The following is a 13,997-nucleotide window of genomic DNA, read 5'->3' as shown; positions in this document are numbered from 1 at the left end:
ACTTCATCAAAATTAAAAACCTCTGCTTTTCAAAAGATATGGTTAAAAGAATGAAAAAGACAAGCCACACAGAGTAGGAGAAATTATTTGCAAAGTATATATCTGGTAAAGAATTTGTATCTAGAATATATAAAGAACTTTCAAAACTTAATAATAAGAAAACAAAGGACCCAAAACACTAGTATTTAGATTTGTTTATCAGATAGTAACTTTGGGTAAGTAAAGAACATTCACTGGGAGACTGAAGTGAGACCAAGTACTGCTGTTGAAAGAGGACAGATAGAGCAGAAGAGAAAAACAGAGACTGTACACAGAAAGGGAGTTGCAGGTTTTTCATGGTCAAATAGAAAAAATATCAAAAGCAAATTGCCTTATTTTCTTCACAGTAACTTTTAGGATCAGCCTTGACAACATGAAGCAAGTAAATGGAAGAATTTTGAAAATGGCCCAGACCTGATTTAAGGCTTGGATAGTAGGATCAGATATTATGGCATAGATACAAAAGATATTTGGTATTGTGGGAAGCAGCCGCATAGCACAGGGAGATCAGCTCCGTGCTTTGTGACCATCTAGAAGCGTGGGATAGGGAGGGTGGGAGGGAGACACAAGAGGGAGGAGATATGGGGATACATGTATATGTATAGCTGATTCACTTTGTTATAAAGCAGAAACTAACACACCATTGTAAAGCAATTATACTCCAATAAAGATGTTAAAAGAAACAAAAGATATTTGGTATTAAAAAGGTATTCTAAGACGGAGTACATATGGCGCACAGGGCAATTTTAAGTCATAGGTCACCAAACAGACCCCTTTTCCCGACTGAACATCTCATTCCCACCCACATAGACCATCTTTAGAGGACCAGCTAAGTGCTTAGTCATCACTCCCCCTCACTCCCACCAATTACTGCAATCAGACAGAGTGCAGTTATTTGTGAAATTGCATTAATAACAGCGATTGTCTCAAGGATAACATGAGATAACTGATATAAAACACGTAACATAATTCCTGGAACACCCGGAGCTCAATAAATATTGGTTTCTCCTTCCCATATCCCCCCTTCCATAACCAAATGGAAGGCAAATTGCATTGTTGGCCCTGGTTCAGAGGGTTTTAAAATTTAGAGCTCCTATGATGAGTCTCCTTAAAGGCTGCTGGGTTGAGCCCAGCAACTTTTTAAACGTCTTGAGTCCAGCCTTTAATGTCTCCATTGCCATATGTGGCAAGGAGTCAAAAAGCAGAAAGGGAAGTGCCCCAGGTTCCAGAACCAAGTTGCCAGGCTCTGGCAAAAATCAACATGTAGACAACTTTCATATTCTATCTTGTAACAGAAAACATTAATATTCTCCCTCCTGCTGGCCGAGGACCTTTCATCTGAGTATACCTCCTTGCCTTTCCACTCTCCCTCACTCATTGCTCCTCAGGAAAGGAGGAGTAAATTACCCAATTGGTAAATTTGAAAGCAGGACCTCTCAAGGGGTGTGTGCAGCTCAGCCCTTCTTCCGTTCTGCTATCTTTCCAAACAGGCACCACTGGGTAAGGCCCGTAGTATTCAGCCATCGTTGTCACTGAGTTTTTCTGAGGGACAGTGTTAGGATCCAAAAGGGAAGCCATGTTGCCCCAAACCAGCTTTACCACTAATAAGGGTAGTAATTTGTCTCTAGTTGCCTAATTCCTGGATCTGTCTCTCAGTTGATTATGAACTTGGGTGGGGGAAGAAGGGTGCCATTTATTGGGTTCCCTCAAAACCCACCCACCCATCTGCCCACTCTTCCATGCACACTCAAACACAGACAGGCACCAGAGACCTCAGCATGTTCAGTGGCATGACCATGGTCCCCCTTGTGGACCATGGCCCACATGTCCCTCAATTTGCATTTTCCCACCTGTCCTGAGCTTCTCACACTGACATTACCACCACCGAACTTTCACACCAGAAAGAGTGTCAGACACACTATGATGCGTTTTCCTGCCTTTCTCCTGGAGGGCAAGCACCAGCTTTGTGTTTCTTTTGTGTGCTCCCCTAGGACCCAGCACAGTTCTGAGCATGTGGAACTCTGATAAAGAATTAGGACACCTAAGTTCAAGCCCCACTCTGCCCCTTCCTCACCATGTAACTTCATACACATCACTTAACCAGCTTGGATCACTGTTTCCTTATCTTGTTTGTTAAGTGACATTAAATTAGATTTAAAATGAGCAATAAGTTGGACCTTTCTTCAGTGTGGTAAAAGTGGTCAAGATCTCTAAATCTTGTTTACATTTTTGGCAAACATAGCTGTATATGTTTCAGATGTGCTTATGATGCCATCCCATTTAGAATGTAAACTCCAAGAGTCCTACTATTTCCCACAAAGGATCAAATAAATGACTTGCAACCCAGGAATTCACAGAAAATCAGATTTACTACCAAATTCCTATTTAAATGTAGCAGAAATTTTCTAGATTATGCCCAGTACTTTACTATAGGATTTAACAAAATTTTATAATAGAACTACCAGAGCACTGAATGTAAAGCTATGCCACACATGGTTTTCTTAAGCAGAGGCTAGCAAACTATGACCCACAGGCCAAATACAGCCCAATACCTGTTTTTGTAAATAAAGTTTTATTGGAACATTACCTCACTCATTTGTCTACATAATTGTCTGTGCTGTTTTCATGCTACAAGAGCAGAGCTGAGTAGTTGTGACAGAGACTGTATTACTACAAAGCCTAAAACAGCTACTATCTGGCTTTTCTACAGAAAAATGTTTCCTGACCCCCATTTTAATTGATCCAAATTATGCCTCATGAATGTCCTTAACACATGAATAAGTGACCACAAGAATTCAGTTTATTCTGCCTGGGACTTCCTTCTCAGTGTGTAAGAGGAGAGATTTTTCTAGGTGGTTTCCAATGTCCGTATTAATCATCCTCCTGATTCTCAGCCAATGAATAATTTCCTTCATGAGGTTTGATTACTTCTGAATATTTGACACATCTGCAGGTCTTATAAGATTGGAGAAGCATTGACACGGCACATGATGAGACTCAAGTTCCAGTGCCCTCTTTGCCCCTAATTGTCTTAACTTTGTGGTGCTCTGCTTCTATAAAATGAGGAGGCTAGACAGATGTGACGTTTCCTTAAAATAGAGAATTATGATCCAGTGTGTGAAGTGCCTCATGGAAGGCCACGCTGGCTGCTATGAAAACCACACCTTGACTTACAAAAGGAGAAAGGACACAGAGAAGCCTTCTTGGAGGAAGTGATGCCCGATCTGAGTCTTGAAGGATGGGGAAGAATTCATGGTGCTGGAGAATGAACTGAGCAATCGAGCAAAAAGGCCTCTTATTGAGAGATTCGTTCAAGATGGCGGAGTAGAAGGACGTAGGTACACTCCCTCTTGGGAGAGCACTGGAATCACAACTAACTTCTGAGCAATCATTGACATGAAGACACTGGAACTCACCAAAAAAGATACCCCACATCCAAAGACAAAGGAGAAGCCACAATGAGACAGTAGGAGGGGCGCAATCACAACAAAATCAAATCCCATAACGGCTGGGTGGGTGACTCACAAACTGGAGAACACTTATACCACAGAAGTCCACCCACTGGAGTTAAGGTTCTGAGCCCCACGTCAGGCGTTCCAACCTGGGGGTCCAGCAACAGGAGGAGGAATTCCTAGAGAATCAGACTTTGAAGGCTAGTGGGATTTGATTGCAGGACTTTGACAGGACTGGGGGAAGCAGAGACTCCACTCTTGGAGGGCACACACAAAGTAGTGTGCGCATCGGAACCCAGGGGAAGGAGCAGTGACCCCGTAGGAGACTGAACCAGACCTACCTGCAAGTGTTGCAGGGTCTCCTGCAGAGGCGGGGGGTGGCTGTGGCTCACCCTGGGGACAAGGACACTGGCAGCAGAAGTTCTGGGAAGTACTCCTTGGCATGAGCCCTCCCAGAGTCTGCCATTAGCCCCAACAAAGAGCCCAGGTAGGCTCCAGTGTTGGGTTGCCTCAGGCCAAACAACCAACAGGGAGGGAACCCAGCCCCACCCAACAGCAGTCAAGCAGATTAAAGTTTTCCTGAGCTCTGCCCACCAGAGCAACACCCAGCTCTACCTACCACCAGTCCCACCCATCAGGAAACCTGCACAAGCCTCTTAGATAGCCTCATCCACTAGAGGACAGACAGCAGAAGCAAGAACTACAATCCTACAGCCTGTGGAACAAAAACCACATTCACAGAAAGATAGACAAGATGAAAAGGCAGAGGGCTACATACCACATGAATGAACAAGATAAAACCCCAGGAAAACAACTAAATGAAGTAGAGAAAGGCAACCTTCCAGAAAAAGAATTCAGAATAATGATAGTGAAGATGATCCAGGACCTCAGAAAAACAATAGAGGCAAAGATGGAGAAGATGCAAGAAATGTTTAACAAAGACCTAGAAAAATTAAAGAACAAACAGAGATGAACAATACAATAACTGAAATGAAAACTACACTAGAAGGAATCAATAGCAGAATAACTGAGGCAGAAGAAAGGAAAAGTGACCTGGAAGACAGAATGGTGGAATTCACTGCTGCAGAACAGAATAAAGAAAAAAGAATGAAAAGAAGTGAAGACAGCCTAAGAGACCTCTGGGACAACATTAAATGCAAAAACATTCACATTATAGGGGTCCCAGAAGGAGAAGAGAGAGACAAAGGACCCGAGAAAAAATTTGAAGAGATTATAGTCGAAAACTTCCCTAACATGGGAAAGGAAATAGCCACCCAAGTACAGGAAGCACAGTGAGTCCCATACAGGATAAACCCAAGGAGAAACACACCAAGACACATAGTAATCAATTTGGCAAAAATTAAAGACAAAGAAAAATTATTGAAAGCAGCAAGGGAAAAACGACAAATAACATACAAGGGAACTCCCATAAGGTTAAAAGCTGATTTCTCAGCAGAAACTCTACAAGCCAGAAGGGAGTGGCATGATACACTTAAAGTGATGAAAGGGAAGAACCTATAACCAAGAATACTCTACCCAGCAAGGATCTCATTTAGATTCGATGGAGAAATCAAAAGCTTTACAGACAAGCAAAAGCTAAGAGAAATCAGCACCACCAAACCAGCTCTACAACAAATGCTAAAGGAACTTCTCTAAGTGGGAAACACAAGGGAAGAAAAGGACCTACAAAAACAAACACAAAACAATTAAGAAAATGGTCATAGGAACATACATATTGATAATTACCTTAAACGTGAATGGAAAAATGCTCCAACCAAATGACACAGGCTGGCTGAATGGATACAAAAACAAGACCCATATATATGCTGTCTACAAGAGACCCACTTCAGACCTAGGGATACATACAGACTGAAAGTGAGGGGATGGAAAAAGATATTCCATGCAAATGGAAATCAAAAGAGTAGCAATACTCATATCAGATAAAAAAGACTTTAAAATAAAGAATGTTACAAGAGACAAGGAAGGACACTACATAATGATCAAGTGATCAATCCAAGAAGAAGGTTTAACAATTATAAACATATGTGCACCCAACATAGGAGCACATCAATACATAAGGCAACTGCTAACAGCTGTAAAAGAAGAAATCGACAGTAACACAATAATAGTGGGGGACTTTAACACCTCACTTACACCAATGGACAGATCATCCAAAATGAAAATAAATAAGGAAACACAAGCTTTAAATGACACAATAGACCAGATAGATTTAATATTTATAAGACATTCCATCCAAAAACAGCAGATTACACTTTCTTCTCAAGTGTGCACGGAACATTCTCCAGGATTGATCACATCTTGGTTCACAAATCAAGCCTCAGTAACTTGAAGAAAATTGAAATCATATCAAGCATCTTTTCTGACCACAACACTATGAGATTAGAATGAATTACAGGGGAAAAAAACGTAAAAAACAAAAACACATGGAGGCTAAACACTACGTTACTAAATAACCAGGAGATCACTACAGAAATCAAAGAGGAAATCAAAAAATACCTAGAGACAAATGACAATGAATACATGACAATCCAAAACCTATGGGATGCAGCAAAAGCAGTTCTAAAGGGAAGTTTATAGCTCTACAAGCCTACCTCAGGAAACAAGAAAAATATCAAATAAATAATCTAACCTTACACCTAAAGGAATTAGAGAAAGAAGAACAAAGAAAACCCAAAGTTAGCAGAAGGAAAGAAATCATAAAGATCAGAGCAGAAATAAATGAAATAGAAACAGAGAACAATAGCAAAGATCAATAAAACTAAAAGCTGGTTCATTGAGAAGATAAACAAAATTGATAAACCATTAGCCAGATTCATCAAGAAAAAGAGGGAGAGGACACAAATCAATAAAATTAGAAATGAAAAAGGAGAATTACAACAGACACCACAGAAATACAAAGCATCCTAAGAGATTACTACAAGCAACTCTATGCAAATAAAATGGACAACCTGGAAGAAATGGACAAAGTCTTAGAAAGGTATAACCTTCCAAGACTGAACCAGGAAGAAATACAAATTATGAACAGACCAATCACGAGTAATGAAATTCAAACTGTGATTAAAAATCTTCCAAAAAACAAAAGTCCATGACCCGATGGCTTCACAGGTAAATTCTATCAAGCATTTAGAGAAGAGCTAACACCCATCCTTCTCTAACACTTCCAAAAAATTGCAGAGGAAGGAACACTCCCAAACCCATTGTACGAGGCCACCATTACCCTGATACCAAAACCAGACAAAGATACTACAAAAAAAGAAAATTACAATCCAATATCACTGAGTGATGAATACAGATGCAAAAATCATCAACGAAATACTAGCAAACAGAATCCAACAACACATTCAAAGGATCATACACCACGATTAAGTGGGTTTTATCCCAGGGATGCAAGGATTCTTCAATATACTCAAATCAATCAATGTGATACACCATATTAACAAATGGAAGAATAAAAACCATATGATCAACTCAATAAATGCAGAAAAAGCTTTTGACAAAATTCAACACCCATTTATGATAAAAACTCTCCAGAGAGTGGGCACAGAAGGAACCTACCTCAACATATTAAAGGCCATATACGACAAACCCACAACAAACATTATTCTCAATGGTGAAAAACTGAAAGCATTTCCTCTAAGATCAGGAACAAGACAAGGATGTGCACTCTTGCCACTATTATTCAACATAGTTTTGGAAGTCCTAGCCATGGCAATCAGAGAAGAAAAAGAAATAAATTAATACAAATTGGAAAAGAAGTAAAACTGTTACTGTTTGCAGATGACATGATACTATACATAGAGAATCCTAACGATGCTACCAGAAAACTACTAGAGCTAATCAATGAATTTGGTAAAGTTGCAGGATACAAAATTAATGCGCAGAAATCCCTTGCATTCCTATATACTAATAATGAAAAATCTGAAAGAGATACTAAGGAAACACTCCCATTTACCATTGCAACAAACAGAGTAAAATACCTAGGAACAAACCTACCTAGGGAGACAGAATACCTGTATACAGAAAACTATAAGACACTGTTGAAATAAATTAAAGATGATAGAAACAGATGGAGAGATATACCATGTTCTTGGATTGGAAGAATCAATATTGTGAAACTGACTATACTATCCAAAGGAATCTACAGATTCAATGCAATCCCTATCAAATTACCAAAGGCATATTTTACAGAACTAGAACAAAAAAATCTTAAAATTTGTATGTAGACACAAAAGACCCCAAATAGCCAATGCAGTCTTGAGGGAAAAAAATGGAGCTGGAGGAATCAGACTATAGCCTGACTTCAGACTATACTACAAAGCTACAGTAATCAAGACAATATGGTACACAACACAAAAAACAGAAATATAGATCAATGGAACAGGATAGAAAGCCCAGAGATAAACCCACACACCTATGGTCAACTAATCTATGACAAAGGAGGCAAGGATATACAATGGACAAAAGACAGTCTCTTCAATAAGTGGTGCAGGGAAAACTGGACAGCTACATATAAAAGAATGAAATTAGCACACTCCCTAACACCATACACAAAAATAAACTCAAAATGGATTAGAGACCTAAATGTAAGACCAGACACAATAAAACTCTTAGAGGAAAATATAGGAAGAACACTCTTTGACATAAATTACAGCAAGATCTTTTTTGATCTGCCTCCTAGAGTAATGGAAATAAAAACAAAAATAAACAAATGGGACCTAATGAAACTTAAAAGCTTTTATAAAGCAAAAGAAACTACAAACAAGACGAAAAGACAACCCTCAGAATGGAAGAAAATATTTGCAAGTGAATCATCGGACAAAGGATTAACCTCCAAAATATATAAACAGCTCATGCAGCTCAATATTAAGAAAACAAACAACCCAATCAAAAAATGGGCAGAAGACCTAAATAGACATTTCTCCAAAGAAGACATACAGATGGGCAAGAAGCACATGAAAAGCTGCTCAACATCACTAATTATTAGAGAAATGCAAATCAAAACTACAAGTTTTCACCTCACACCAGTTAGAATGGGCGTCATCAGAAAATTTACTGACAACAAATGCTGGAGAGGGTGTAGAGAAAAGGGAACCCTCTTGTACTGTTGGCAGGCATGTAAATTGATACAGCCAGTATATAGAACAGTATGGATGTTCCTTAAATGACTAAAAATAGAAGTACCATATCACCCAGCAAACCCACTACTGGGCATATACTCAAGAGAAAACCATAATTCAAAAAGACACATGCACACCAATATTCACTGCAGCACCATGTACAATAGCCAGGTCATGGAAGCAACCTAAATGCCCATCAACGGACAAATGGATAAAGAAGATGTGGGGGCTTCCCTGGTGGCGCAGTGGTTGAGAGTCCACCTGCCGATGCAGGGGACACGGGTTCATGCCCCGGTCTGGGAAGATCCCACATGCCACAGAGCGGCTAGGCCCGTGAGCCATGGCTGTTGAGCCTGTGTGTCCAGAGCCTGTGCTCCACAACAGGAGAGGTCACACAACAGTGAGAGGCCCGTGTACCGCAAAAAAAAAAAAAAAAGAAGATGTGGTACATATATACAATGGAATATTACTCAGCCATAAAAAGGAACGAAATTGGCTCATTTTGTAGAGACGTGGATGGATCTAGAGACTGTCATACAGAGTGAAGTACGTCAGAAAGAGAAAAACAAATATCATATATTAACGCATATATGTGAAACCTAGAAAAATGGTACAGACGAACCTATTTCCAGGGCAGAAATAGAGACAGAGATGTAGAGAACAAACGTATGGACACAAAGGGGGAAAAGTGGTGGGGGGGCGGGGTGTGGTGTGATGAACTGGGAAATTGTGATTGACATATATACACTGATATGTATAAAATGGATAACTAATAATAACCTGCTGTATAAAAAAATAAATAAAATAAAATTCAAAGAAAGAAAAAAAAGACCTCCCATTTAATCCATCATTTTATTAGGCTGAATAGAAAATGTCATTATTTTCAGCATCTAAACCCCAGGAAAGTTCTTTCCAAATTCAAACAGACTCTAATGTGTGCATTGCCGTCTGCTTCTGCATGTGCATCAAGGAAGGTCACACTGCCAGCAACTTTTTACAGAATAGTCACCTTTATTTGAAAACAGTTTTCTTTTTCATCTAAATACCAAGGTCACACCCAAGTCTTGAAAAAACATAAGCTCCCACAGGCATAGGTGTTGTGATGACCATTGCGTGAGACACCAAGGCATCTTGAGAAAATGATGAATCAGAGAGTGGGGGGAAAGGATCATTCCAGGCCGTAGTCAAGGTCAACAAGAGGTGAGATAACTCTGACTTCAAACAACTCTAGATGTGAGATTAGGCAACATGCTTACACAGCAGTCATTTTCATGTAGCTAAACCAACCAAATATCCACAACAATAGATTCTGAAGGGAAGAGAATTATCTGAGTTGACCTAGCCATGCAATCTCAGCAACGATTCCTAAGTAATTGCTAGCCCTCCCACAATTCTGACTGCCTGTACTGATGTCAGAAGTAGAGTTCATTCATGCATTCAACAAATTTTAGTGAGTAACAAATATGTACTGGCACTTTTCTATACACTGAGGACACAGCCATGAACAAATGAGATAAAAATCCTTGCCCTTGTGGGACTCACATTCTAGCATGTCACCCTTGTATGGAGAAAAGTGCAGAGTTTCACCTTCTATCCAATGGGACATATTGCTTTTCTGAATAGCCCCCAAGGGACATTTTGCAAAAGAGTCTAAGCCACAGCTGAGCCAGCTTTCTCCTGAACCCCTGTTCCTCCATCGTATACTCTGTGTCATAGCTACGCACAGCACAGGGTAAAGCCAAGGCAGCCTGGAGCTTTTTCCTTAATGTGCCCTCACTATCAAGCCTAATGACTCCTAAAACCTCAAGGCAAAAATGCTCATAACTTTGAACCACTTCTGGGAATCCTGGCTAAGAGAATAGTGATGACTTCTGAAAAAAATTTAGGTGCAAAAATGTACATCATAACCTTATTTAGCCAAAATAAAAAGACAAGTTAAATATCCAATTTAATATAAATTATATTTTTAAAATATTAAAATTATCAAAAAACTATAGATTAATGGATAAATTATTGTTTTTAGATGAAATAACAAGCAGGCACTAAGATGATATTTACTAAGATTCTATGATAATGTGGAAAAATATTTATTATAGACAGTAATCAAGCAGAACTAAAACCTACATATATTCAATATAGCAAGCATGTATAAAAATTGACCAAGAAAAATTAGAACCTTTATGGAGGGAGACGCAAGAGGGAAGAGATATGGGAACATATGTATATGTATAACTGAGTCACTTTGTTATAAAGCAGAAACTAACACACCATTGTAAAGCAATCATACCCCAATAAAGATAAAAAAAAAAAAGAACCTTGATGGAAATGTTCCAGAACATTAACAATTAATGTACTTAAGTGTTGAAATTATGGGAATTTTTCTACTTTTGTACTTTTCATTTTTTCTTTAGTAAACATTCATTATTTTTATAATTAAAAAATAATTTTAAGCCTAAATATAGTTTTTAAAAGGCAAGAACAAGGCAGCAAGAACAAATATAAAACAGTTTATCATGGTAGCTAAGAGCCTAAGATCTGGATTCAGATTCCCTGGATCTGAACCCTGGCTCCCTGGTTACTTTGTGACCTTGGGCAAGTTATTTAAGCTTTTCTCACCCCAGTTTCCCACCTGCAAAATGGGGGTGATAATAGTGCTTCCTCAATGGGCTGGTATGAGGATTAGTAGATAACTCACATAGTGTTTAGCACAGAGCATAACCCCTTGTAAGCACTCAAAATGATAATAGATTCAACAGTCCAGTGGCCACAAAGAAAGAGTTCACACAAAGGGAATGGTGGACAAACATCACATCTTCATTCCTTAGGGACAACTCACCCTGAGTTGTGTTTTCTGTGGGGAATTTTCCCTCAGGCAGAATCAATCCCCAAATCCTCTAAATTTTACATTTTAAATTTTCCCCTGAAGAAGGTGAACAGTATGTTGATATTCATTTTATGAGTAATTACTTCCTTGGTTTTTTAAATGTACTTGTCATAATTTACTAAGGCAAAGTACCTTTTGGCTTTAAAAACAAGTCTAAAACTTATGTTAATAGGAGTGTCAGAAAGCACTAATCAATACTGCAAGATGAAATGAACTCATAAAAATATTGTTTATGGTGCTAATAGACAGTAGTTTTAGAAGTTAAAAGTAATTGCCTGATAAAATCACATTTTTCTGTCAAATGTCTTTTCCAAAAACAGTGAAATCAAAAGCTGGTCTCTTATCTCCTACACCCAACATCCTTCTTTCTGTGCAAATTAAACCACCTAAATCTGGATAAAATAAAATGGTTAGTAAATAGCTCCAGAAAGGACACCCATTTATGAAATGGTTGCTTGGCAATAATTATTAAAAGAGTGAGAACCCAGTTAAAATTGCATAAATATTAAATCTTGACCAATAAAAAAGATCCAGAAGATAAGAAGGGATTATATGGAAAGAGAGGTTAAAACTTGTTTCTCTACACTTCCTTTTCCCAAAATGAGGCATCACTTTTCCCTTATGATCCTTATGAGAGAGGATCATGCCTTTCAGCTTCCAGAGGAATTCTTTACCCTAATTTCTAATCTAGATTTCCTTGATTTTTTTTACCCCATAAATTCTCTACGCAAAATAAGGCTGTGCCTCTGTTCCAGTTCTTGATTTGGTTTGGCAACTTTTCTCTGTCCATGGATCCTGTTTTCTCCTTGCAGAGTATCGGCCTGCTTAACATGGTGGGAAAGTCTTAAACCATGGAGTTTCACAGGCTTAGATTTGAATTTGGCTGGGCACTAGCTGTATCATCTTCATTCAGTCACTTAACCTGACACAGCCTCAGTTCCTTTGTCTATAAAGTGGGCACAGTAAATACGTATCTCACAAGGTTACTATGGGGCTACATGGGACGACAGACGGTAAATGACTAGGCATGGTAGGCAACTGAATCTTAAGCTCTTCTCTTCTCCTAGGAGTCTCTTTTGAACATCTATTCTCCGAATCTTGAAAGCCCTTGGTTTCTTTCCTGTCTTTCCTTCTCAGAGCAGAAGGTAAAGTTCTCCTGAATTTGGGATTTTTAATTCAGAACATTTGAGCTCTAAGTTAACTTCAACCCATCCACACTTTAGTGCCAGTGGAATTTGCAACGAGTTGGTGGTGAGTGCGGTCCCTTTTCGGTGGTTCCTGAGAAGTGGGACTCTGCTCAGGTCAGTGGGTTCCCATCACGTTCTCTTTCTCACCGTTAAGTCCAGGGTCTGGGTCTGCCCATCTCCCTGCGGAGATACGTTGATCCAGTCCCTCTGAGCCGAGTTTCCTTCGGGAGATGCCAATACTTAGACTCCCTCAAGATCTCAGAACCAGCCCGCCCCCACCCTGCAAAGGAAAGGTGAAGGAAGAACGAGAAGGGGTGGTGGGCAAGACGCCACAGGTGACGCGGGACGGCGCGGAGTTGGAGAGGTAACTGTCTGAGCCAAGAGCTCTGCCCAGCTTGAGCTTTCCAGCTTGCCTCCCGCCCCGCTCCACCGCTTTCCCCGGAGCAGGCCAAGGATTCGAAGCGGACCCGAGACGCGCGCGGGGCCGTGGAGAGTGAAGGCGGCGTCTGCCCGCGATCGCTCCTCCACTAGCCCGCGTCTGGCCCGCAGCCCCGACCCGGCCAGGTGCTCCCCTCGCGCGGCACTCCGCGTTCCTTGCAGCGGCTCGCGCCGCGCTGCGCTCCTGGACGCCGGGAGCCTGGCTGTGCGCTGCGCTCCGCACCCTCAAGGGAAAACGCTATGCTACCTGTGGAAGTAATGTGCGCAGAAGAGGCCCAGAAGCACAGTCGCAGGCTGGCCGAAGAGAGAGCGGGGCTGCCAGGCGAGAATCCCCGCGGGCACCGCGAAGGAGGGCAGCTCCTGCAGGAACCAGGCGGCGCGGGCGGACAGGCGGGTAGCCACGGGAATTCGGCTCTCCGTGTACTTCCCGTAGCCGGCGGGCTCCGCGAGGCACAGAACCAGTGCCCCCAGGACAGCCAAAGTGGCGCTGCCTGCCAGCACCGGACTCTCCTGGCAGCGAACGGACATTGCGCCCTGTTCCCCGCTGGTGGCCGCTGCCAGCGCAGAAGAGAGCGCGGCCCTCGCCGCCCCTTTATGGAGAGCTAGACGCCACCCCGTGTCCGCCCCTTCGGCCTTGGCTCCCGCCCCTCTATCCTACCTCCCATCTCAGAGCGGCCAGCCCTGGCTAGGCTCAGCAGCGATGCCCCTTTCGCAGGGCTGGCACTTCGGAAAGCAGCCAGGCGGAGAGTGGATGAAGGCTTTCGTGGAGCCAACTTAGTGTCCTGCGCCCTTCCTTTAGCCCATATTCGCGCCGTCGCCCGCGCGTCCGCCCCTCTCCACATCCTGCCACTGTTCTCTC

General features: G+C 41.3%; 1 protein-coding gene across 1 annotated transcript in view; it reads right to left on the bottom strand.

The window, feature by feature from the left end:
• The window catches only part of SRD5A2 (steroid 5 alpha-reductase 2), a 55,669-nt gene extending 41,980 nt beyond the window's left edge, over positions 1 to 13,689 (bottom strand). The window contains exon 1 of the mRNA XM_004325095.4: positions 13,386 to 13,689. Within this exon, the coding sequence (XP_004325143.1) occupies positions 13,386 to 13,666 (281 nt within the window). The 5' untranslated portion in view covers positions 13,667 to 13,689. The remainder of the gene's footprint in view (positions 1 to 13,385) is intronic.
• Between the last annotated feature and the right edge of the window lie 308 nt (positions 13,690 to 13,997).

The sequence above is a fragment of the Tursiops truncatus genome, chromosome 14 (assembly GCF_011762595.2).
Source record: "Tursiops truncatus isolate mTurTru1 chromosome 14, mTurTru1.mat.Y, whole genome shotgun sequence".
NCBI classification, from domain to species: Eukaryota; Metazoa; Chordata; class Mammalia; order Artiodactyla; family Delphinidae; genus Tursiops; species Tursiops truncatus.
The sequence above is the reverse complement of the archived record's forward strand: the minus strand, read 5'-3'. Positions and strand labels throughout refer to the sequence as shown.